Source organism: Nelusetta ayraudi, unplaced genomic scaffold, assembly GCF_046127955.1.
Source record: "Nelusetta ayraudi isolate G7.1 ecotype Tasmania unplaced genomic scaffold, CSIRO-AGI_Nayr_v1 ptg000203l, whole genome shotgun sequence".
Classification (NCBI taxonomy): domain Eukaryota; kingdom Metazoa; phylum Chordata; class Actinopteri; order Tetraodontiformes; family Monacanthidae; genus Nelusetta; species Nelusetta ayraudi.
In genome coordinates, this window is record NW_027466252.1 from 151,838 (window position 1) to 175,000 (window position 23,163).

General features: G+C 54.5%; 1 protein-coding gene across 5 annotated transcripts in view; it reads right to left on the reverse strand.

Annotated features, from left to right (window-relative positions):
* Positions 1-1,169: 1,169 nt before the first annotated feature.
* myt1la (myelin transcription factor 1-like, a) overlaps positions 1,170-23,163 on the reverse strand; it is a 25,109-nt gene continuing 3,115 nt past the window's right edge. The window contains exons 2-24 of one of the 5 annotated variants that reach the window (XM_076015917.1): positions 19,450-19,538; positions 19,217-19,271; positions 19,099-19,132; positions 17,851-17,913; positions 14,985-15,490; positions 13,459-14,119; positions 12,932-13,335; positions 12,500-12,634; positions 10,843-10,933; positions 8,912-9,025; positions 8,552-8,829; positions 7,844-8,139; positions 7,528-7,749; positions 6,945-7,066; positions 5,788-5,859; positions 5,606-5,668; positions 5,038-5,121; positions 4,586-4,807; positions 4,407-4,498; positions 4,072-4,175; positions 3,624-3,767; positions 2,449-2,511; positions 1,170-1,569 (exon numbers count right to left, since the gene is read on the reverse strand). In XM_076015917.1, coding sequence (XP_075872032.1) covers positions 1,429-1,569; positions 2,449-2,511; positions 3,624-3,767; positions 4,072-4,175; positions 4,407-4,498; positions 4,586-4,807; positions 5,038-5,121; positions 5,606-5,668; positions 5,788-5,859; positions 6,945-7,066; positions 7,528-7,749; positions 7,844-8,139; positions 8,552-8,829; positions 8,912-9,025; positions 10,843-10,933; positions 12,500-12,634; positions 12,932-13,335; positions 13,459-14,119; positions 14,985-15,490; positions 17,851-17,913; positions 19,099-19,132; positions 19,217-19,271 — 3,966 coding nt within the window. In that variant the 5' untranslated portion in view covers positions 19,450-19,538 and the 3' untranslated portion in view covers positions 1,170-1,428. Of the gene's footprint in view, positions 1,570-2,448; positions 2,512-3,623; positions 3,768-4,071; positions 4,176-4,406; positions 4,499-4,585; positions 4,808-5,037; positions 5,122-5,605; positions 5,669-5,787; positions 5,860-6,944; positions 7,091-7,527; positions 7,750-7,843; positions 8,140-8,551; positions 8,830-8,911; positions 9,026-10,842; positions 10,934-12,499; positions 12,635-12,931; positions 13,336-13,458; positions 14,120-14,984; positions 15,491-17,850; positions 17,914-19,098; positions 19,133-19,216; positions 19,272-19,449; positions 19,539-23,163 lie in introns of all 5 variants that reach the window. The other 4 variants (XM_076015915.1, XM_076015919.1, XM_076015918.1 and 1 more) reach the window with 4 other exon arrangements.

Here is a 23,163-nt window from a genome sequence, read left to right on the forward strand (position 1 = left end):
GCTCTTGTTTTCATTCGTCTTTTCACTAACAATCAAATATCTTCCAAAAAAAAAATAAGAGGGGGAGAAATAAAAGTGCTGCTCGGTCTTTGACGCCCTCTGCTGACGTGTCTGGAGAACTGCAGGGTGACCGGAAAGACGTTTTTTTTTTTTGTTTGTTTTTTTTTTTTGTACAGGACGAGTGCAATATACAACGGTGGATGAGGCGACCTTTGACCCTGTAGCTCCATCCAGTCACCATCGGCCACCAATAAAAGTTTGACCTACTACACGTCCGTCGTGGCTGCCGAGAGTCGGTTTAAAAAAAAAATAATAAAAACGTCAAAAGATGACAAACGACGGCGTCCCAGTGCAACACAACCAGCTTCCACTCAGATTCCCGACACATGATTGTAGGAAAAGGTTCGTACAAAACGCAGTACATCTACTATACTAGTCAGTAAAAAGACCTATCAGCTCTTTGCTAGCTTTATTCATAAGAAATTGCATATACCCAAATATTTTTTTTTCTCCATCGTATAGATTGCATCCCTTCAACTAAACTAAATCTCAACTTGATATTGCTGACACGTTGTCCTGTTTGCCAGTCGAGGTCGAAGGTTCGAAGGGCTTCAGGACGGCAGATTGTCTCCTACGTCTTTTTTTTTTCCCCCGAAGCCAATTCTTCGGTTTCTCTTTCTTGCTCAATCGTTTTTCTATTTGTCTTTTCATTTTTTCTTCCCCTTATGAAAGGACTCTGAAAATGCGGGGGGGGGGGGGGGGGATTCGTACTGCAAGGATTTCCGCGTTGTGACGTTCGGTATCTTCGCTAATTTAGCGTCGTCCTTCTCGCACTCGTACGCTAACGTTAGTTCAGTAGCTAGCGGGACGATTCGATCGGCTCGGCAGAGACACCTTCTGGTGGGGGGGGGGGGAAGAGAAAATAATGATTGCTCTTCACTTCAGCCGCGCCGCTTACAATTAAACCCGTGATGCCCTTTTTTTTTTTATACATTTGTCATTTGCAAGAAAATAAAAACGATGATTGACGCTTACGATCAAATCAATATACATACATGTACACGAGGAATGTGCATACATCGGCAGCTATAAACATTACATCACATTGTATGAGATCTTATGAAAATGTACAAAATGTGGATTGTTCGTTTGAAAACAACCGTGGTTTGTTTGTTTTGTTTTGTTTTTTCTTCAAAGCAAGGCAACGACAATTGAAACGTTCCTTAAAAAAAAGTTACTCATGGAGTTGAGAAGCTCATCAGCAGAAGAATAAAGGAACTATTGTAGATTACAGCAGCGAAAAAACAACCCGCTCACATTCTTCTTCTTCTTCTTTCTTCTTTTGTTCTTTTTCAAACTATTTTTTTTTTCTCGTGTTGTTTTTGCTTTGCATTTGTTAGTTTGAGGGCCAAGGTTGTTCTGAGGGGGCTACACCTGGATGCCCTGGACGGCCTGTCTGATGTTCTCCAGCAGGGCCTTGTTCTCCGGGCTCTGGTACTGGTCCTGGTGTGTGTACATGTCTGTCAGCGTGCTCACATACGTGTCAAAGTTCTGCTCGTTCATCGGCTCCTGCGGGAGAAGGAAGAAAAGCCACCGAGAAACAAGACAGTCAGCGGAGGAGGAGAGGTTGTTTCTTGTTTTTCTTCAAGGCATCGTCGGGGGGGAAAGTTAGGAAGACAGGAAGGAAGGAAAGAAGGAAGGAAGGAAGGAAGGAAGGAAGGAAGGAAGGAAGGGATCACAACAACATCCTGAAATCCTCCTTTTCAATACTGCATCTGACTTCAGCCTGTGGCGCTACGCAGCTCCCAGACATGCAGAAACCAGTGGGGGGAGGGGGGGATGGTCAGCTGGTGGATGGATGGATGGAGGTTCATGTTTAGCAGATGGAAATAAAAAAATAGAAAAAACCAGGATGCAAAACAAACCCAATGCTGAGATGGAGGGAGACACGATTGGGGATCAAGAGAGTAAATTGAGCTCAACCTGAAGGACCAACAGGGGGCAGCGTCTCAAGAACAGCAGAACTTTCTCTGTGAAGGTCAACTTCCTCAGCACGCTTTGATCTCAAGATTCTGCTGGGCTTCTCTCGCCTGTCCTCGGTCTCTGTTTCTATCAATTCTTGCTTTTTATTTTCTATACATGAGGTTCCCATCCACTGACTGACTGACTGACTGACTCGCTGACTGACTGACTGACTGGCTGACTGCCAGTGGAGACAATAGCGACGCTAATCACAAAGAGGGAAATCCCCCCCAAAATGAAGTTGACACACTTAAAAGTATAGGATGTTGACACTTTAGCTTCAGAACTGGGTCACCCTGCATCAAGTGGTCAGCTGTGCTGTGCTAACAGGGAGGAGGGGGGGGGGGTTGTGGGGGGGCGGGGGTGGGGGGGAGAATGACAGTGCAGAAGAGAAGGATAATTGGATAAAGGAGGTGCAGCTCTTACTCTGGGAGGCAGCTGCAAACAGCAGTTATGCTTTACTGGGGCCTCTTTCTGTGGCAGCGGTCTCTACAGGAGAGGAGGTGCAACAGAGAAGTCGTCTGTTAGCCTTTAGCCGGCCCACCAGGCTTCACAGGCTACACCGAGGAAATAGAAAATAAATAGGGGGGGGGGGGAACACACAGTGTCGTCCGTCCGCCTTAACAAGTCGTCGTCGCTCCGGTCACAAATTCCTCTTTCACCAGCGGCCGTGTGACGTGCGTTTGACTGTGTCGGCGCGCCGTTAGCTTGCGTTAGCTTCCGCTAGCTTCCGTTAGCTTCCAACCCAACATTGCTTTTGACTTGGGCTCAATTTGAAATTCAAGACGCGAGGAGTTTGCGTGGAATTTTTAATCGTTTTGTCACAAGTGCGCCGACACGTTGGTGTCACAAAATAACACTGACTCACGAGCTAAAAATGAATCATTCCAACTCACTTATGTAACGACTCTCTCCAGCTCGCAGTCTTCGCCACATTGACTTTAGCCGTCAGATGTTTTTTGAACTGGATCTTTGAGGAAGTGAGTCAGCGAACAGCGAGTCTTTGATTCACTTTGTATCTTTCCGACGCAAGCACCTGAGGTGTGAGGTGGGACTCTTGGACCGGTTCCCTTGTTAAGACGAACGGTTCCGACACTGAAAGGTGAAGGGAAATCACAGGAGGACACCGATTGGCTGTCGAGCAAACTGGGCTCAGAGCGAGATTATCCAATTAGCCGCGGGCTTCTTTCTACACTGAGACAACATGACGTCAACACAGCCGCCCACACGTCACGACAAAAACTGAACACACACGAGGGAAGGAAACCAAAAACAGAGGTGGGCGGGGCTTGTTTTGTTTTGTTTTTTGTCCCCCGTGTGAGGCGTTAGCAAAGCGGCAAAGAAGCAACAGCATGGATTGCTGGGTACAAAAAGGAAGGTGGTAAAACGGAAAAGAAGCGGATGAAGAAGAAGAAGAAGAAACCTGGACCCTGGAGGACCGGACACGTTGCCAGATCAGCACAAAACCCACTTCTTCAAAAAAAAAGTCATTCCGCTCGACATCGACAACTGGGAGGAGGGAGGAGGAGACCCTGCGGTGGGAGGAGACACTCCCCAAGCTGCGCCTCCTCCACGCTGCCCGCCCGCCCTCTCTCTCTTACCATGTGCGGCAGCTGGATGTTGGCCAGGCTGTTGATGAGCGACTGGCTGAGGTTGGCCAGCTCGTGCAACAGCGAGTCGTTCTGCTGCTCCATGGCCTTGTTCTCCTCCTCCATGGACTTGAGGCTGGTCTCCATGGTGGTGATCTGGCATAGGGGGTGGAGACAGGCTGAGCTGTTATGTGGAGGAGACCTCTGAGAGACCACCGGGGGGCAGCGTTTACCACACGCTGCGCATTGTTAATTTAGCAACAGCTGTCCAAATAGTTTTGGTCAGTAGGACTCGAGGGTTCAGCCTCCTCGTACAAGAACCCTGATGGTTCTGATGGTTCCACCTGCACGGTTCTACCTGTAGCACCATCTTTATTGTCCCACCCACTGGACCAAACTCCTCCCACCCTGGACCTGGACCCGGGCCTGGGCCTGGGCCTGGGCCTTGGCCTGGACTCACTTGTGTCCTCAGCTTGATCATGTCCGACTCCGCTTGATTGTTGGACTCGTTCAGATCTTTGATCTCCTCATCCAGCTGTTTGATTTCTTCATCGTTTTCGATGCCTGCAGCACAACAACAACAACAACAACAACAACAACAAAGACGTCACCATGGAGTTACGATGGCTCAGATCGACCGATGCTGTGGCTCAAGTCATGGCTCAGAATGCCGAGGACGGCCGCAGGAAGCTGCAAGTGGGGACCATTCCAACTCCGAGAAGAAGAAGAAGAAGAAGAAGAAGAAGAAGAAGAGGATGTGTGGTGATGTGTGCGTGGGAGGTCGGGGTCACTGACCTTTGCTCGCCCTCTGCTTGATGCTCAGCAGGTCCACGCTGCTCATTCGGCTTTTCTTCATGGCGGCTGTGGCCCGAGGGCAGCCGGAGAGGCTGCAGACACACGGCACAGGCACAGTTTGTTTGGAGGCCTGATGCTAAGACGCAGAAAAAGGACTGTGGGAAAGAGGCCACGCCCACCTGCGGTGTGTGAGGAAGCTGCCGCTGACGTGTCCCGAGCCGTCGCAGCCGGGCGTCGGGCAGCTCATCCCGTCCGTCTTTCCAGATTTCCACACGAACGGAGAGCCGTTGACGTAGCTGTCCTTCTGCCTCTTGGCCGCCAGGGGGCAGCCCGAGGCACTGCGGTGCGAGGCGTACTTCCCCGTCACGTGACCCTGGCCGTCGCAGCCCGGCACCGGACACCTGTGGAACCGGGACGAACCTTCAGAAGACAGCGACGCTCCGCTAACCAAGAATCTTTCTCAGGAGGGTTTGGAACGTTGGGAACCGCCCCCCTCCTCCTCCTCCTGCTCCTGCTCCTCCTCCACCACCACACCTCCTCCTCCTCCTGCTCCTCCACCACCACCACGAAGTTCCCAACGAAATAGTACCTGCTGGGATCAGGTGGGAGGGCTTTAGCCCCGCCTCCTTACCTGATTGGTTCCTGCTCGTCCTTGTCCTCTTTGCTGTGCAGAATCTTCACGCCGCTCTTCTTGGCCCGTGGACAGCCGGACAGACTGCAGGACAGAAGACAGGGGGTCAGGGGGTCAGAGGTCACTCACAACAACAGTACACCTGTCCGTCTCTCTGCTCTAGCGCCCCCTAGTTCCAACCCGCAGCCCCTAGGCCCCTTTTTTTTCCAAGCATCGCTTGTTTTGACAAAAGCTGGTGTTTGGTTGGTGGACGCTGACGTGGTAGCAGTTTTTCAGGCGTCCAGTAGGTGGCAGTGTACAAATGTGGGACCAGAACTCGAAATGACCGATCCTGCGGTAGCCACCGCCAACACTCCACCTCCTCCTCACTCCCCGCCTGTCTCCCACAGGCACTGATTGGCTCAGTGTTCCTGCTGCACAACCACAACCAAACCCTGACCAATCGGGGCCCTGAGGGGGCGGGTCTTAAAGCGAGGTAGCGCAGTTTTGCCCGCGGCCACCGTGAGATCGGTCATGTCCGTGGTGGCTCTGAATCTACGTCCTGCCGTCAGGGTGCAGTTCAGCCTACCTCCTGTGGGAGGCGTAGTTCCCCGTGATGTGTCCCGACCCGTCGCAGCCAGGTGTCGGACACCTGAGGGCGCCAAAACGCAAACAGGGGTTAGACTCGCCGGCGCCGTGTGAACGACGACTTGAGTCGCGACAACACAACAAGTCTTTGTGGGTCTTCGGCTGCTCGTTGCCGTTACTCACTTGAGTTCCTGCGAGTTGTTGCTCATCATCCCGCCGCGGAGGTTCTTGTCAGCCAGCTGACAACTCGACAGCCTTCAGAGGGAGAGACAACAAGATGGCGGTGGCGGCAATGGCCGAGTGAGACTGACTGACTTACTGCAGCCTTCTGAGCTTTGATTGAAAACAGAATCTTCCGGATCAAAGCGGGAGGCTGAGCTGGTCGCAGCAGTCCAGCACTGGAGTTCCAGGACTGGGTGTCCAGGACCAGGAAGTCCAGGTCTGGAAGTCCAGGTCTGGAGGTCCAGGTCTGGAGGTCAAGGACTGGAGGTCAAGGACTGGGTGTCCAGGACCAGGAAGTCCAGGTCTGGAGGTCAAGGACTGAAAGTCCAAGACCAGGAAGTCCAGGTCTGGAAGTCCAGGTCTGGAGGTCAAGGACTGGGTGTCCAGGACCAGGAAGTCCAGGTCTGGAAGTCCAGGACCAGGAAGTCCAGGTCTAGAGGTCAAGGACTGGAGGTCAAGGACTGGAAGTCCAGGACCAGGCAGTCCAGGTCTGGAGGTCAAGGACTGGGTGTCCACGACCAGGAAGTCCAGGTCTGGAGGTCAAGGACTGGAGGTCAAGGATTGGAAGTCCAGGACCAGGAAGTCCAGGACCGGAGGTCCAGGATCGAGCGAGCGACTTGATCAATGTACTCCCAGTCAGTGGAGCCCCCTACTGGCCTGCTGAATAAAACACGACACCTGTCTGTGATCGCCACTGTGATCGAGAGAGCGCCCCCGTGTGGCTCTCAGAGCTGCTGTTCAACTCCCACATTTACACACACACACCCTTTATTGTTTCTCCCTTGTGTTTTTGTTTTTGTTTTTTGCGACAGTGCCACCTACTGAACAACAGTGAAAATGCAGCCACTCACCTCCAGCGTCCTGCAGAAATACCACTTTTTGGCCAAACAAGTCCCACTTTTGAAGCCAATGACTAGTACTAGTGCTGTCTGGTGAGAGGTCAGAGGTCAGGGGGCAGTGGCCAGACGCTAGGGGGCGGTCTAGAAAAGCGGGACCAGAACAGCGGCTCTGCAGACCTCTGCTGCTGCTCCGTCCCACACCGGCTGTAAGCTGCAATCTCTGACGTCACCACCAGGGGGCGGCGGCAGTGATGGGCTGAGTGAGTGTGAGTTCCTTACGTGATGAGCTCCTTCTTGCTCTCCTTGCAGGCCGGGTACTTGTGGTGCTTGGGACTGGGCGTGGCCACCGGGTAGCGCTGCTCCTCCAGCAGCTCCTGGAAGGGATCCAGCTCGTCGGCCTGCTGCAGCGACGAGAAATAACAAGACTGCAAGGCGTCACTTCGGGCTGCAGGCACCTGCTTCTACTCAAACTGGACAGGCGGGGGTCAAGGGTCAGGGGCCGGGGGTTATTCAGAGGGCAACGGAAACCCAGCAGCTCAACTCCGAACTCTTGTTAGCTAAGACTCGGGAGTGGCGCAGTGCACAGACCGCCCACGTGGGAGGTGCCACCTGCGCCAGGTGCAGAGCTGCAGGCTTCCTGACGACAGGGGTCAGAGGTCAAACTTTTACTGTGACCCAACGCGTTGATTCAGTGAGTGAATCAGACGATTCATTAAGTTTCAGTTCACACGTTGGTCACTTTCTTAACTGCTTCGCTCGCCACTCACGCGCTGACAAACAGGGCTGCTAAGTCGCTAACACACTAGCTAGCGGGCTACCTGAGCTAGCGAGCTAGCCCGCCGCGGTCCTTCCTTCCCGTTACCTCCTTGTGCTCTGGCTCGTCGCCCAGCCTCTTGATCTTGGTGTAGTCGACGGGCAGCTCCCAGCAGTCGGCCTCACTCAGCTGGTAGCAGCGGCTGCTCAGCAGCGCCTGCCGCTGGGGGGACATGGGCTGCAGCGGAGTCAGCACCGTCCCACTGCCCTCAGGACCCCCAGGGTGACCGGACACCTCCACACCTCCATCATCCAGGTCGTCCACCGGGCTCTGGAGGAGAAGAGGGAGGAGGTGAAGATCGGAGGAGGAGGAGGAGGAGGAGGAGGAGGAGGAGACAGAGGAGGTGGCGAGGGAGGAGGCCCACCTGAGTCAGCAGGTCCTGCGGTTTCCCCCCCAGAGCGTGAGGGAGCTCCCGACACCTGGTGGACAGGTTGAGTATTGCCGTGGCCGCCATGTGCGCCGCCTCCATGTCGTGGGTGTAGTCAAAGCTGCTCTTGCTGCAGGTGCTGCTGGCGCTGCTCCCTCCGCCTCCTCCTCCTCCACCTCCTCCGCCAACACCCCCTCCATCTCCTCCTCCACAGCTCAGGCTGCTGCTGCTGCTGGGGGCGTAGCTGCTGGTGGTGCTGCTGGCCGGGCTCGACGTCTTGCAGTAGCGCTTGGCTGTGGGAAGACGTGTTAGCCGTTAGCCGCACGCTGCTCCGCTTTCACTGCAAAACGCCAGGAATGGTGACGCTCGCAGCTCGTGACTGAAAACTTCAGCTCATCTCGTTTGCCTTCTGCCCAGTCAGACCGAGACAGACAACCAATCAGAGGTCCGATCTGAGGAGAAAGAGGTGGAGCTACAGCCAGGAGTCAGCAGGGTCGCCGCTATCAATTCATTTTGAATTGAAAAAAACAAGATTCCTGATCAAAGTTTGACCGCTCTGCTCTAGGGGCGGAGTCACTGGGTGCGTTTCCATCATTTCATTTTCACAGGCGTATCCATATAGAGGTGTATTACAAATGTGTCAGCGGACCAGTCGAGCGACCAGCCAAGCTGCGCTTGGTCAGAAGGCGGCCCGGCGTCTCTCACCTTCGTAGCCTTTGGGCGAGGGCTCCCGGCCGTGCTGCGACCTGCCCAACTGGCTCCGCCTCCCGTAGGCCCCGCCCACTCCCCCAACGCCGCCCACTCCGCCGGCAGCCCCGCCCCCGGCGGCGGTGGCGTGCTGGCCGTCGTAGGTGGAGTAGTCGTAGGAGGTCTTGGAGTATTTCTCCAGCTCCTTGGCCAGGTTGGAGCGCGGCGTGCTGGTGGGAACGTGGTTCTTGTAGCCGTACTGAGGAATCTCCAGCTGCTTGACGAAGCACATGGGCCTGGGAGGGAGGGAGGGAGGGAGGTCAGGGGTCAGGGGTCAGCCATTGGCCCCCAAGATGTGCTCCGGGGGGGGGGGGTCACCTGAGGACTCGGTCCGACGTCTGACTGCTGCTTTTACTGCAGGTGTCGACCGTGTGGCTCTTCTCATGGACCTTCGCCATCTTCTCAGCAGCCGCGATTGGACAGCCAGACAGACTGGGGGAGGGAGGGGAGGGGGAGGGGGAGGGGCAGAGGAGGGACAGCATTGTTACACACTGAAGTGTACACACCAACACACAGTCACACACACACACACACAGTTCAGCACTCATAAACCAGAGAGTTGTCAACTCTCCTGCGTTTTGACTCTTTAAGTCTTTAAGTCACTGAGTCACCAGATTGGGACTGATTCACTAGTTTTGAGCGTTGCTCCACAGCGCCCCCTGCTGCGGCTGCTGCTGCTGCTGCTGCTGCTGCTGCTGACTGTTCAGCCACACCTGTGAGGCAGGACGGACAGGCACAGTGCACTGGATCGACACTCACACCCCGAGAGAAACTGGAACACAGGCTGTCCTGAGCAGCACACACACACACACACACACACACACACACACACACACTCCATACACACACACACCCTCAGTGTGTGTGTGTATGGAGTGTGTGGCTGCTGCTGCTGCTGCTGCTGCTGCGTTACCATGGCGACTAGCAGACATGAAAGAGGTGTGAGCAGGTAGCTAGCCGCGGCTGAGCTAGTTAGCTTGCTAGCGCTTTGTTCCCTCTCCCAGTGGAGCTGTGCTACATAACACACCCTGCAGCCATGTCTGCGCGCGTGTGTGTGTGCAGATATGCATTCCACAGAGACGTTGTGTGCATAAAACTGTGCGTGTGTGAGTGTGTGTGTGTGTGTGTGTGTGTGAGTGTGTGTGTGTGTGAGTGTGTGAGAGAGAGAGACAGAGAGTGTGTGTGTCTGAGATTTAGGGCTTGTGTGTGTGAATCCTAATCATATTACATAATTCAAAACTGTGTGTGTGTGTGTGTGTGTGTGTGTGTGTGTGTGTGTGTGATCTGTCGGCCCATGTGTTGCAGACACACCTTCAGGTCCTTCATGTCTGTTCATAAGAACCAATGTCCAATCAGTTCTGGCTGCTGCCAGAGATAAATAATAAATCTGTCAAGCTCCTAAAAAAATGCTAAACTGGACCACTGGGGGGCGAAAGACCCCTGGATCGTCTTCAGTGTGACGGGAAACCGTGACGTCAAGCTGACCAGCGGCTCAGAGTCGTGACCCAGACTGACCCACTCTGTTCGACCCTCCAGACCAGTAGAACCGGAGGAACCAGTGGAACCAGACAGATCAGTGGAACCAGTAGAACCAGGGGAACCAGAGGAACAAATAGAACCAGAGGAACCAGTAGAACCAGGGGAACCAGGCAGATCCGTGGAACCAGGAAGATCAGTGGAACCAGTGGAACCAGGCAGATCAGTGGAACCAGTGGAACTAGAGGAACCAGGAGAACCAGAGGAACCAGTGGAACCAGTGGAACCAGATGAACCAGTGGAACCAGGCAGATCAGTAGAACCAGTGGAACTAGAGGAACCAGTAGAACCAGAGGAACCAGTGGAACCAGATGAACCAGTGGAACCAGTGGAACCAGATGAACCAGTGGAACCAGGCAGATCAGTGGAACCAGTGGAACTAGAGGAACCAGTAGAACCAGATGAACCAGTGGAACCAGGCAGATCAGTGGAACCAGTCCATCTTCTCTGCTGGAGTTCAGAGAGACACAAACTGATGTTGTTTTTGTTGATGATGATGATGATGATGATGATGATGATGATGAAGATCAGGACGTGACCCCTGGAGGTCAGTTTGTGTGAAGCCCCACTGGTTCCACTGGTTCCACTGGATTCCACTGGTTCCACTGGCCTGGAGAGACAGAGTTTGGTCGCTCGCCGCTGCTGAAACACTGGACGACGGTCGCAGGCCGCGACTCTGCGTCTGGACAGGTAGGGGGCGCCGGCCGACTCACCTGCGGTGGGAGTTCCTGTTGCTATTGACATGACCCCGTCCAGAGCAGCCGGGGGTCGGGCACTTTAACACATTCTCATACATGGCAAGGACTTGTGGTCAGCAGACAGGAGAGGGTGAGAGAGACAGCGAGGGTTAGGAGCAGACAGGAAGTCACCCGGCGGTCGGACCACGGCGGTTAGACAGCAGCATGCACACAGCGCCACCCTCAGGAACGTGGTGGAAACGCAGGGCCCAGGGGCAGTTTGCAGATATTATCCCTGAAGAGAAATACTAGAGTTTGGAAATGTTTGTGGGAAAACGTATTTGGGTCAGATTGATTGATTGATTGACTGATTGATTGACTGACTGATTGATTGATTGACTGACTGACTGATTGATTGATTGGTTATTAACAGCAGTTTGTTGGCCGATAACGTTTTTGAACGGGTTGATTTTAAAAGGCATCAAGTTGTTTCTTCAGCCTGAAAAGCTGACAAATCTGACACATTACTGCCCCCCCCCCAGAGGAGCAGGGGGGGTACTGCAGGTCCAAGGCTAGCCGTTAGCAACCGTTAGCAGCTGCTAGCAGAGGCGTCGCTCAGCTCAGACTCCACAAACTGCACCTGAACAGCTCCCACTTTTTCCACAAGCCTCTTTGACCTCTTTGTCCCCACTCACGGCAGTGACACACACACACACACACACACTCTCACACACACACACACACACACACACACACACACACAAAGTCGGTCATTTGCATTTTGTTCACTGAGACACAACAAGGAGAGTAAAGTGGGAGGAGCCAGTTTGTCATGCAGCGAGAAAAAAACAGTGATGAGTCTGCAGATGGGAAAGAAAAGCAAGGACGTGTGTGTGTGTGTGTGTGTGTGTGTGTGTGTGTGTGTGTGGTTTGACGTGCTCCTCTTGCAGGTTGTGGCTCTAAATCATGTTTCCTCATCCACTGCTTTATCCATCACAGATCCATAATAATCTCCTTCATTTAAAATCTTCCCTCGTGTCTCCGTGGAGCTCCATCATCTTTTTTCCTTCCATAAAATTTCAACTTTCTCATCTGAAAATCTTCTCGAGTCTAAAATCGAGTTGAGGTTGGAGTTGTTTGCGTGGCCGCCGCTCTGTGCCGTCAGTGCTGCCCCCTGCTGTCAGACTGCATTGACGCGGCGCCCAGATGGCGTCGTCAAGGTGACTCAACCCTGATCTAATCTGAACAAACCAATCGGCTGTGAGTCCAACACCTGATTAAAACCTCAGAGAAGAGGAGGAGGAGGAGGAGGAGGAGGAGGAGGAGTGGGGAGAGGAGATTGAGGAAGAGGAGGAGGAGGAGGAGAAAATCTGCATCTTCCAGCAGGTTGAACAAAAGAAAAGACGACACAACGTGAAGCGACAGAAGACGAGCAGCTTCATGCAGGACGAGATGATCGACACCCAAGCAGCCAAGTCAGCCCCTCGTTCCAAAACATCTCCAACCACGAAGAAGAAAGGAAAGACCCTCGGCTTTGGACCTGAAGGGGGCGGCGGGCGAATGGTGCTGCTAGCCCCGCCCCCTCCAGAGACCCCAGGGTGGCCGACAGCTGGACCACTTTTAAACTTAAACTGGCTCAATCAATTTGGTGCCTTGGTTGAGCGCCCCCTGGAGGCCCAGACGGTGGACCTACTCTCTGGCGGGACGCGGTCCTTGTGGGGGCACCCGGACAGGCTGCGGTGGTGCGGGTACAGCCCAGTCACGTGACCAGTGCCGTCGCAGCCCGGCGTGGGACACTTGCTCTCCTTCTTCTCCCCTCTGGAAGAATCTGGAAAAGACACCACCAGTAAATCTATCAGTCACTCTCAGGGTGTAGTTCCTGTCGTGGACCACCAGGGGGCCCCTTAGGCAGAACGGAGGAACGCTTTCAGATTGGTTTCGGTCCCCAGACCACTTTTTACTGGGTCTCGTCTCGAACTCGGGGGGGACTGGGGGGGCGGGGGTGGGGGGGCATTTTTACCGGGTCTTCTCTCGACCTCGGACTGGACGGACTCCAGATGTTTGATCCGGACCGACCGGTCCAGACTCGGCCGACTCCACAGGAATTCTCATCAAAGCTGCTGACCTTTGGGGTAGTACGCCCTCTTCAGGCCGTCGTGGTGCGTCCTGGACTTGCGCTCCTCGCCGGCAGCGCCGTGGCCCCGGTGGTGGTGATGGTGGTGGTGGTGGTGGTGGTGGTGGTCGCCGCCGCCCCCCCGCCGGGCAAAGCCGTGCTCCGGTTGGCCGCGCTCCCTGGCGACCTTGGCCCGCTGCGACTCAAGGGCGATGGCCTTCTCCAGCAGCGACAGGTTGCCCTTGGCGAGGTCAAAGGTCTCGTCCGAGGCCACCGAGGTGGTGTCCTCGTCGCCGTCCTGGCCGCGGTGCGACGCCGCCGGGCTCATCTGCTGCTCCTCCAGCTTCATCAGGTCGGCCACGTCCGAGTAGCTGCGCTCCAGAGGGTGCAGCTCCCCCTGCTGGCAGCCGTCGTACCTGCACGTCAGAGGGTCACAAACCGTGGTGGAAATGAGAAGCGGGGCCTGGTTCACGTCGCCAATCCAAGCCGCCAATAGGAAGTCACGTGACTCGGTTGACAGCCGCGCGGGCGCCGCCTACCTGCCCAGGTGGTGCACCATGTGGTGGTCGGCCAGGTGCAGCTGCTGGTGCTGGTGGGCCGCCGCTGGTTCTTCGCCCAGCTTGCGAGCGAGGTCGAAGCACTGGTTCCTCAGACACTCCAGGCTGCTGAGACACACGTCCTCCTCGCTGTCGGCCGCCAGCCGCAGGGAGGGCCGGCCGTTAGCCAGGCCGCCGCCGTCCACCAGGGCGGCGCAGTCCGGGTAGCCGTCCTCGGGCAGCAGGGCGGCGCCGTGGCCCTGCGCCAGCAGCTTGAGCGAGTCCACCGTCTCCCGCACCACGTCGCTGTCCAGGTCCACGCTAAGCTCCGCCTTCCCGTCGCCGTGCTCCTCCTCCTCGTCCTCTTCCTCCTCCTCCTCTTCGTCGTCCTCTTCCTCCTCCTCGTCGGCGCTGTTGGACGAGTTGCTGTTCATCTCCGACTCGGTCATGGCCTGGTAGGCGGCGTCCTCGGCGATCTTGCCCAGGTTGAGCAGCGACTTGGCCACCAGCTCGTCGTAGTTCTCGTACTCCTCGCCGGGGGGGCCGGAGCCGGGCGGGGCGGCGCCGGCGGGGGCGGAGCCAGCGCTGCCGTTGTTGTTGTTGTTGTCGTCCCTCAGGAGGGGGAGGAGCTTAGACGGTCCGCCGGGTTTGAAGAGGTTGTCGGCTGGAGGGGAGGAGGAGAAGAAGAGAAGAAGCGGGTCGACGTCACTTTAAGAGCAGGTCGATTGTCATTGGTCGGTGAGACAGGAAGCGGCTTGACACTGCAGGTGGCGCCGTCGGCCGCTGATGAAAAGAGGAGCGACGCTCTCACAGCCTCCGACGAGCTGCAGGAGATCTGGGAGATGTGGGAATTCGTCGGCCGCATCCCAATTATCTTCCTGTTTACTCACAAAAACACACAACCCAGAGCGCCGCAGCGCCGCCGCCGCCACCGCTAATTCTGGGCACGGCGGCGCAGGAAGCGGCGGAGGGGGAGGGAGCCAAAGAGAGAGAGGGAGGGAGGGAGGGAGCGAGGGAGGGAAGCGGGCGGGCGAGAGAGAGAGAGAGAGAGAGAGAGCGAGGCTCCGACTCAGGAGCCATAAATACCCTCTGGAGGAGAAGACGAGGCGGAGACCATGTGACGCATCGGCCGAGACGAGGCGGCGCTCAGGGAGGGGAGGGGCCGCAGTACCGCCTCCGTCCAGCAGGAGGCGGGAACCTGCTCTCTCTCTCTCTCTCCACCGTCAGCTGCTCTCCCTGACCTCCATCTCTTGCGTCACTGGCGGGGTGTTTCGTGCAGACGTGTTAACGTCTCCACCAGGCGTGTTTGAGGCTGTGGACACTAGGGGGCGCTAATCTGCTTCCTCTCAAATCTTAAAAAAATAAAGTAAAATAAAACTGGCAGTTCTGAGTACCTCCTGGCTGTACGCGCCAACCTGGTGTCTGTCCTGAAGGGCGGCGACACTTCCGGAGTCACAGAGCCAAAGACGACCACTAGGGGGCGACGCCACAGAGGGAAACAACAGTGAAAAACAGGAAGTGAGACTCACCGTGCTGACGACTCTGCCGCTGCTGCATCTCCTCCTCCTCCTCCTCCGCGTCATCTTCATCTCCCTCCTCCTCCTCCTGCTCCTCCTCATCGTCGCCATACTCCACCTCCTCCTCCTCCTCATACACCTCCTCCTCTTCCTCCTCCTCCTCCTCCTCCTCCTGCTCTCCACCCTCTCCTCTCGCTGCCTCCTCCTCCTCCTCCTCTCCCTGCTCCTCGTTGTCCTCCGAGGAGTCGTCGTCGTCCTCCTCTTCCTCCTCCTCCTCCTCCTCCTCCTCCTCCTCCTCCACTACCTCCCCTCGCTCCTTCCCTCCCTGCTCCTCTCTGACCTCCATGGTTTCGCTCTGGTAGCTGGTGTAGGTGCGCTCAGCCTCCTGCTCCTCCTCCTGCTCCTCCTCCTCCACCTCCCCCTGCGAGGAGGTGCTGAAGGGCCTCCTCTTGGCGGAAGGTTCCAGAGGTTGTTTCTCCAGAGCCTTCCTCTTCTTGGCCAGCGGGCAGCCGTACACACTGCAGGGAGACAAACGCCATCAGTGACATCATCACGCCGCAGCCTCGCCGGGTCACATGACCACCCGGTGACCACAGCGGCGGGTCATGTGACCGACTGTGGGGAGAAAAGAGTGATGAGACTCGAGACACTGAAGAGCCGAAACCAACAGCAGAGAGAAATACAACTGCTGCTGCTGCTGCTGCTGCTGCTAGCCTCAGAGTGTGTGTGTGTGTGTGTGTGTGTGTGTGTGTGTGTGTGTGTGTGTGTGTGTGTGCGTGCGTGCGCATGTGTGTGTGTGACCTTAGCCGCCTCGCCGTCTCCTGCCAATTAAAATTCCAGCAGTAATTAAAGCAGATCAGAAACGAGGGAATGCAGCAGACAAGGGCGAGAGACCACACATGGTAATTAGAAAGAGAGAGAGAGAGACTGTGTGTGTGTGTGTGTGTGTGTGTGTGTGTGTGTGTGTGTGCAGCAGGCTGAACTGATGCTTTGTGAGGACTGTAGTCAGGTGACCAACCTCCTCAGCCGCCCGCACCCCTCAGGACACGCCCCCACTGACCACCTGGAGCAGTGGGGGCGTGTCCTGAGGAGAGGGGGCGTGTCTTGGAGGGTTAGGACTGGGAACTGTTGCAGTTTCTCAAAACCATTTTCAATCATTTGATTCGCTCGTTCTGTTTGGAGCTGCTTTCATCACACACACACACACACACACACACACACACACACACACACACACACACACACACACACACATACATACATACACGCTTCAATGTAAAGTGGGTCCTCCTGCTCTGGTTCTGTATGTCGGCCTTGTGCTGCTCTGTCGGCGCTGCCTTCTGTTTCTAGCGGGGGAGGGGGAGGGGGAGGGGGGCTGGGGGAGATGCAGACAGAGCGGGGGGTGGCGGGGAGGGGAGGGGGGGCACTGGGTTCAATGTGGGCGACGCCGCCACGTTCGCATCCTATAGCAGCTGTTGCCATGGGAGACGGCGGGCTGCATCCCTCCTGGTCCTCACACTGCAGCATCGGCACGGCGCCTGTCGCCATGGCGACACCCTCCAGAGAGAGGGAGGGGAGGGGGAGAGAGAGAGAGAGAGAGAGAGAGACAAAGGGAGGAAGGTAACCCCTCCCCCGCCTCGCTGAGCAGCGGCACTCAGTCAGTCTGGCTGAAAGTTCCCCCAGGAGGAAGAGAGGTGGCGCTAGAGGACCCACCTTCTCCGTCTGTTAGCGGGGAGGAGCTAACGAGCTAGTGTTGAATTTGGTCCTCTGTGGTGGTGACATGAAACCTGATGTTTCGCTCCCTAAAGCCTCAGCTACTCTAGCATCCCCCGTTAGCGTAGCATCCCCCTCTAACCTAATGCGCTCCACAGGGCCCGGCCGGCACTATATCCAGAACACACACACACGGCCTTTAGCGCTAACAATGCAGAGGGACACCAACAATCTGAGAAAAGTTCCTCTCTGATTCACACAATTAGCAATTAGCAATTAGCAATTAGCATAGATGGACAAATGAGCTGCAACACACTTCCTTTAGTGGCGTCTCCACGTGGAGCTGTGACGAGGTTCTGGACTTTCAGGGTTCAGAGGTCACGCTGAAGATCCGGGTCATGTGACATGAATGCAAGCCAAGTATGAAGTGGTGGCGCCCCCTGGCTTTTCATGGCAAAATCACATCTGTGGCAATGGCAGCAGCAGCAACAGCAGCAGCTGACACACAAACAGCATCAGGAACAGCAACAGGAAGCTGCCGCTGATGAGAGACACAACTTCCTGCGGCGGCGGACGGTTCCGCCCCTCCCCCGACGCCAGCTCTGCCAGCGATTGGCCGTCCTGCCCTCACTCATTATCTCTGTTACCTCAGGCACCGCTGTCCAGAGCCCAGCAACCTCCACACACACACACACACACACACACACACACACACACACACACACACACTCTGCAATACCACAGAGATGCTTTAAAATAACCTCCAAACATTTCGCCCGATGCTTTGATTCCATTATGGATGTGGGATTTATTATTTTTTTTATTATTTATTTTTTTTGCTGCAGCTTCAGAAGAATGTGTTGTGTCTTTGTGTTGTTGTTATTGAACTCTGAGGTCACGTCAACACAGCCTCAATGTACACACAGTTCACCTGCTGCACCTTCATATATATACAGTACATATAAACATTTGTTTGTTTGTTTGTTTGTTTGTCATATGTTCTGTTTCTGATCTGATTCTGGTCTAGTTTGTGGTTCTGGTCTGGTCTAGTTGTGGTTGTGGTCTGGTTGTGGTTGTGGTTCTGGTCTAGTTGTGTTTGTGGTCTGGTTGTGGTTGTGGTCTGGTTCTGGTTCTGGTTCTGGTCTAGTTGTGGTTGTGCTGGTACCTGCGGTGCCGGGCGTACTTCCCGCTGACGTGTCCGCTGCCGTCACATCCCGGAGTCGGACAGCTGTGAAGGAAACACAGTCAGGACCTGAAGGACCAATCAGAGGTCTCCGAGAAGAGATGGGGTGGAGCTTTTCCTCCATTGACCCCGCCCTCTGAAGCTCCGCCCCTTTCCTCCCGACCATGAAGTCCCACTTTCTATTTCCCTCCCTTTCTCTCGGTCGGCCGGTTGAATCATGGACTCGTTGAATCGTTGAATCGTGCCTCCAGTCTGAGTCGAGTCGTGAGTCGAGTCGTGAGTCACGCCGTTGCAGCGCTGCGGCTCCTCCGCCCCGCAGACACGCCGGGGCCGACCTTTGACCCACACCCTGCACAGCTCCGCCCACCCTCCGCCCGGCATCGGCTGACCTACGCTCCTCCTAACTGCAGGCTAAAAGAGGAGCCGCGGGAGGAGGATGAGGAGGAGGAGGATGAGGAGGAGCAGGGGGTGGTGGAGGTGGAGATGTCACGCAGCCAATCGCAGCAGTGAAGCTCCAGCCTGCCTGAATAACAAGCTGACATCTGATTGGTTGAACCACCGTCAGGCTTGACGAGAAGATCCCACCTGGAGCCTCCATCCAATCAGACCTGCCCGCCCCCTTGGGGATCAGTCAGCTGATCGGTCATGTGACACCTCCAGCGCTGGACATCAACGAATCCCTCAGATTAGCCGCCCAGAGGTTTCCGGGGGGGATTAAAGCACCAGATTCACGTCACGTGACGTCGGGATGAGGTGTCTTAGGCGCCGGAGCCGTCGGGCTGCTGGATCCGGCCGGATCCGGCTGGATCCGGTTCCCACCGACAGACCTGAGGCAGAGTTCAGCCCTAATCTGCCGTATCGCTAATCCTCCTGCTGCTCACTGCGGCTCAGTGGGATTAAAGAGGCGGAGCCAAAAACACCTGCAGCAACATCACAACATCAGCTGCGCTTCCACAAGTTCTCCTGGCTCAGAGTCTCTCTGGTGACCTCACACTCCCCCCCCTCTCCCCCACTGCACCTCGGAATTCAGCCTTCAAAAAAACCTCAGCTGTCGAAGGTCCAGAAGGTCACAGAGGTCAAGGGGTCGAGGAGGTCGATGACGCCCTCGTCACAACCCTCGAACCTGGGACAGACCTCCAAGACCTGCTGGATTTCACTGCTGCTGCCAACGGGTTTCAAGAAAACCTTTCTGCCATCTCCCCCCCGGTGGCTGGCGGCGGGACTGCTCACCTGAACAGCTCCTGCGTCGAAGCTTCCACGGCAGCTTTGGGAAAAACGGGAAAATGCAGGATGTCAAGAACCAGTGGGAGGAGTCAGTCTGGGACTGACAGGAAGTGGACTGACTCACCTCTCACTCCTTTGGACCGCGTGCGATGCCGTTTCTTGGCCACATTCACCTCCATCTGGCGGAAAATGCGACCCGTTAGCACGTTAGCACGTTAGCAGAGGAGGACTACAGCTGCTGAAAGCCAACGACTTTTTGTGACAATACATGAAATGAACATCCAGAAAAAGAATAATAATCGTTATCATAGTTTATGTTCCTGAACGGCGGCGGTGTGACCGTGACGGCGCCCCCACCTGGTCAGAGGCGGGTGTAGCGAGGAGGTGGTGGGAACCAAAGAGTGTTGCTGCGGAGGCTTTCAGACGCCGTCGTCCAGAGTCATGATCTGCAAACACAAGCAGCCCGAATGGAGGGGGGAAAAAAAAAATCATGGATTTACCTCCGATAAGCCTCATTCATAAACCAGCAGCACCAGCACAACACATTCTTATTTTCACATTTAAAAAGAGATGAAAATCATAAAAACCAGAAGAATTCCCATGAATTAACCAGCAGTGAGTCGTTTTCACCCAGAACGATGCATTTATTCAAAGTGTTTGATTTTTTTACTGCTGCGGCTCTGCCGCAGCAGGTGGAACTCTTCATCTGCTGCAGCTCCGCAGCACGCCGAGGGAGGAGGAGCCGTCACATCTTCCTTCCTCTCCTCCTTCCTCTCCTCCTTCCTTCCCTCCCTCCATCCTCCGCTCGGCTGCAGCGCCGCAATATAAATGTAAATGACGGACGGCCTCGGCTGAACTCGCCGGCGAGGACGGGAGCATCTGAGGCCGCCGCTGCGCCGTGCAGCAGCTCCAGCACATCCTCACGACACACACACACACACACACACACACACACACGCACACACACACACACGCACACACGCACACACACACACGCACACACAACCAGCAGCAGAACAGAGAATTAAAGATCTTCTTCCTCCGTGGAAACTATACAGCTTAGTGGGCTGCACTGTGTGTGTGTGTGTGTGTGTGTGTGTGTGTGTGCGTGTGTGTGGTGCAGAAGGCTCCTGGGGACAGTTTGATTCAAGTGAGCAAAGTGAGGACCCTCTAAACAGAGCAGAGCCTTTGATGATGGACACACGGTTCCTTTATAATGGAGACGGAGAGCTGGAGCTCCTGGTGGAAGAAGGTCAGTGAATCTGATTCTTTGTTTCCGGGAATTGAAATGAAAAAGGTGAATTCTATTATTGTTGTGGTTTTTTTTTAAATAAATTATTTTTTTCACAAAATCAAGAGCAGGACGCTTCAGTTTTAACTTCATCAAAAAGTATCAAAGCACTGTTGCTTTTCCCAACGTGACTGCATTCCTACGCCAACTTCCTGGTCATGTGACCCCTAGTTTCCCCCCACCCCCACCCCACCCCACCTCTACTAGCCCCGCCCACAGCACAGATATTTCCAACCGTGAGGCCGCTTCTTTAGGGCCGTGATTCACAGAAAGTGAAACTAAAAAACTCAGGGGGACTTTTCCGCTGCAATACCACCATTGGCCACCGGGGGGGACTTTCCACCCTCTACTGGTCGATTAGTGTTCTGCTGCTGCTCCACCAGGACATCTGCAGTCTGGCAGAGTGGACTCTGAGATGTGGACGGATAGAAAGTCCTCCACCAACCAGAGCACAGCGTCACTCACACTGCTGTGCAATGAACATGTGACAACACACACACACACACACACACACACACACACACTCACACAACATGAGTCACGGCTCATTGCGCCTGTTTACCGTCATGATGCAGATTCATTTCAGACAAATTTATTTCTATGGAGGCCGAACCTAAATTATTGAAGCATAAAATACAGACTGTGTGTGTGTGTGTGTGTGTGTGTGTGTGTGTGTGTGTGTGTGTGTGTGTGTGTGTCCTATATGGCTGGCTCGGCGCAGTGTGAAGAGGAGCTCCCTGCTGTTTAGTATTCAGTGCGACACTCTGCCTGTCTGGTATAAAATGATGCAGAGCTCTATGGAGACACACACACACACACGCACGCACACACACACACACACACACACACACACACACACACACACACACTCTCACACACACACACTGTCACACCACCACACTCTGACAGAACATGCAGCCTTGCACACAGTAGCACTGTGTTGTGCTAAACTCTGATGCAGGATTTCCATAGGATGCCTGTTAGCTGCAGCGCCCCCTGCAGACTAAAACAAAAACTTTTTTTACTGATCCGATCAGATCCAAGAAGATTTTTTTTTTTTTTTTTTTTTTGCTTATTTTGTTCCAATATTATTTCTATGAATTTGATTATATAAAATTAGCCGTGTCCAGGCAGGAGGCGCCGCTGAGTCGAGTCGTTGCTGTCTCACTGAGCTAAGCGCTAACTGTTAGCCGCCTTATCTGCAAGAGCCAGGAAGAAGATCTGTTCATATTCACTCACAGAATTTAACAGAGATGGAATATATATTAAAAAAAAAAATCTAATAAAAATAAAAATAATTCTAAACAGGAAGTTCCAGATTCCAAGTCCAGGTGGCGCTACTCGGAGCAGCAAGGAGGAAACTGACTCAGCCTTTTTTTTAAAAAAAAAAAAAAAGAATGAACTTGTGTTGTAGCTTAAAACATTGAAAAGTATTCTTCTGTCAACTATAATATATGAGCAGAGTTTTACTTTCTTTGTGCTTATTTTCATCGTCCAGCCTGCGCTATAAAGAAGCTTTCTGCCATCAGACGAGTGTGGAAGCGCTGCAGCTTCCAGGGCTGAAACAGTGAAACGCACAACAAACACGCAGGCAACTGTGAGCACGAACAAAGCGCAAACACACACACACAGACACGCACACACACACACACACACACACGTGTTGTCGGCAGCCAGGTGAGGTGTGTGTTTGCTCCAGCAGCAGCAGCAGAAGCACTTTTATCAGACCAACAAACACAAAACACCTGCTGTGTGATGAGACGCTGCAGCGCACAAACACAACAGCCAAACAACGACACAACACGTCGCCGCCGCCGCCTCAGGCTGCAGTCGCCACCACAGATCCTCCCCCAGCTGCTGCTGCTGCTGCTGCTGCTGGTGGTCAGAAGGTTCCAGACTCGGACCAATCAGATCAGGGCTCGATTAACTCAGCCTGCCGCCTCACATAACTGTGTGAGTGTGAGTCCGACCGTCGACTTCCTGGATCCCCAGCAGTCCCAGCGGCCAATCAGCGCGCAAGAACACTGCTTAGCATTAGCAGACACGGTCACACGGTGCTAGCGCTGGGATTAGCCTGTGATGCTAACGGTTGACTGCAGCACACTGGTTGCTGGTTTTATTTCCCATCAGCCAAAAGCCCAAAGACTCAGAGACCCAGAGACTCATAGACCCAGAGAGTCAGAGATTCATAGACTCAGAGATTCAGTGACTCAGAGACCCAGAGACTCATAGACTTAGAGACCCAGAGACCCAGAGACTCATAGACTCAGACACTCAGAGACTCAGAGATCCAGAGACTCATAGACTCAGACACTCAGAGACTCATAGACTCAGAGATCCAGAGACTCATAGACTCAGAGACTCATAGACTCAGAGATCCAGAGACTCATAGACTCAGAGACTCAGAGACTCAGAGACCCAGTGACTCAGAGACCCAGAGACTCAGAGACCCAGAGACTCATAGACTTAGAGACCCAGAGACCCAGAGACTCGTAGACCCAGAGACTCAGAGACTCATAGACCCAGAGACTCAGAGATTCATAGACTCCCTCCTGTATATCAGCAGCGCTCCAGGTTGCCATGGAGACGGAGCCCAGAGGGTGATTAGCCGCATCAATTAACCTCCGACCAATCAGGAAGAGCCGTGGACGGCAGCCTGCCAGACTGGAGGGGGTGGAGTCAGACCTTCACATTCCTGAACTCCTCCACCTCCTCCACCTCCTCTTCTGTCCCTCACTGTTAAAAAAAATAAAACAAAACAAACATTTATTTTGAGATTT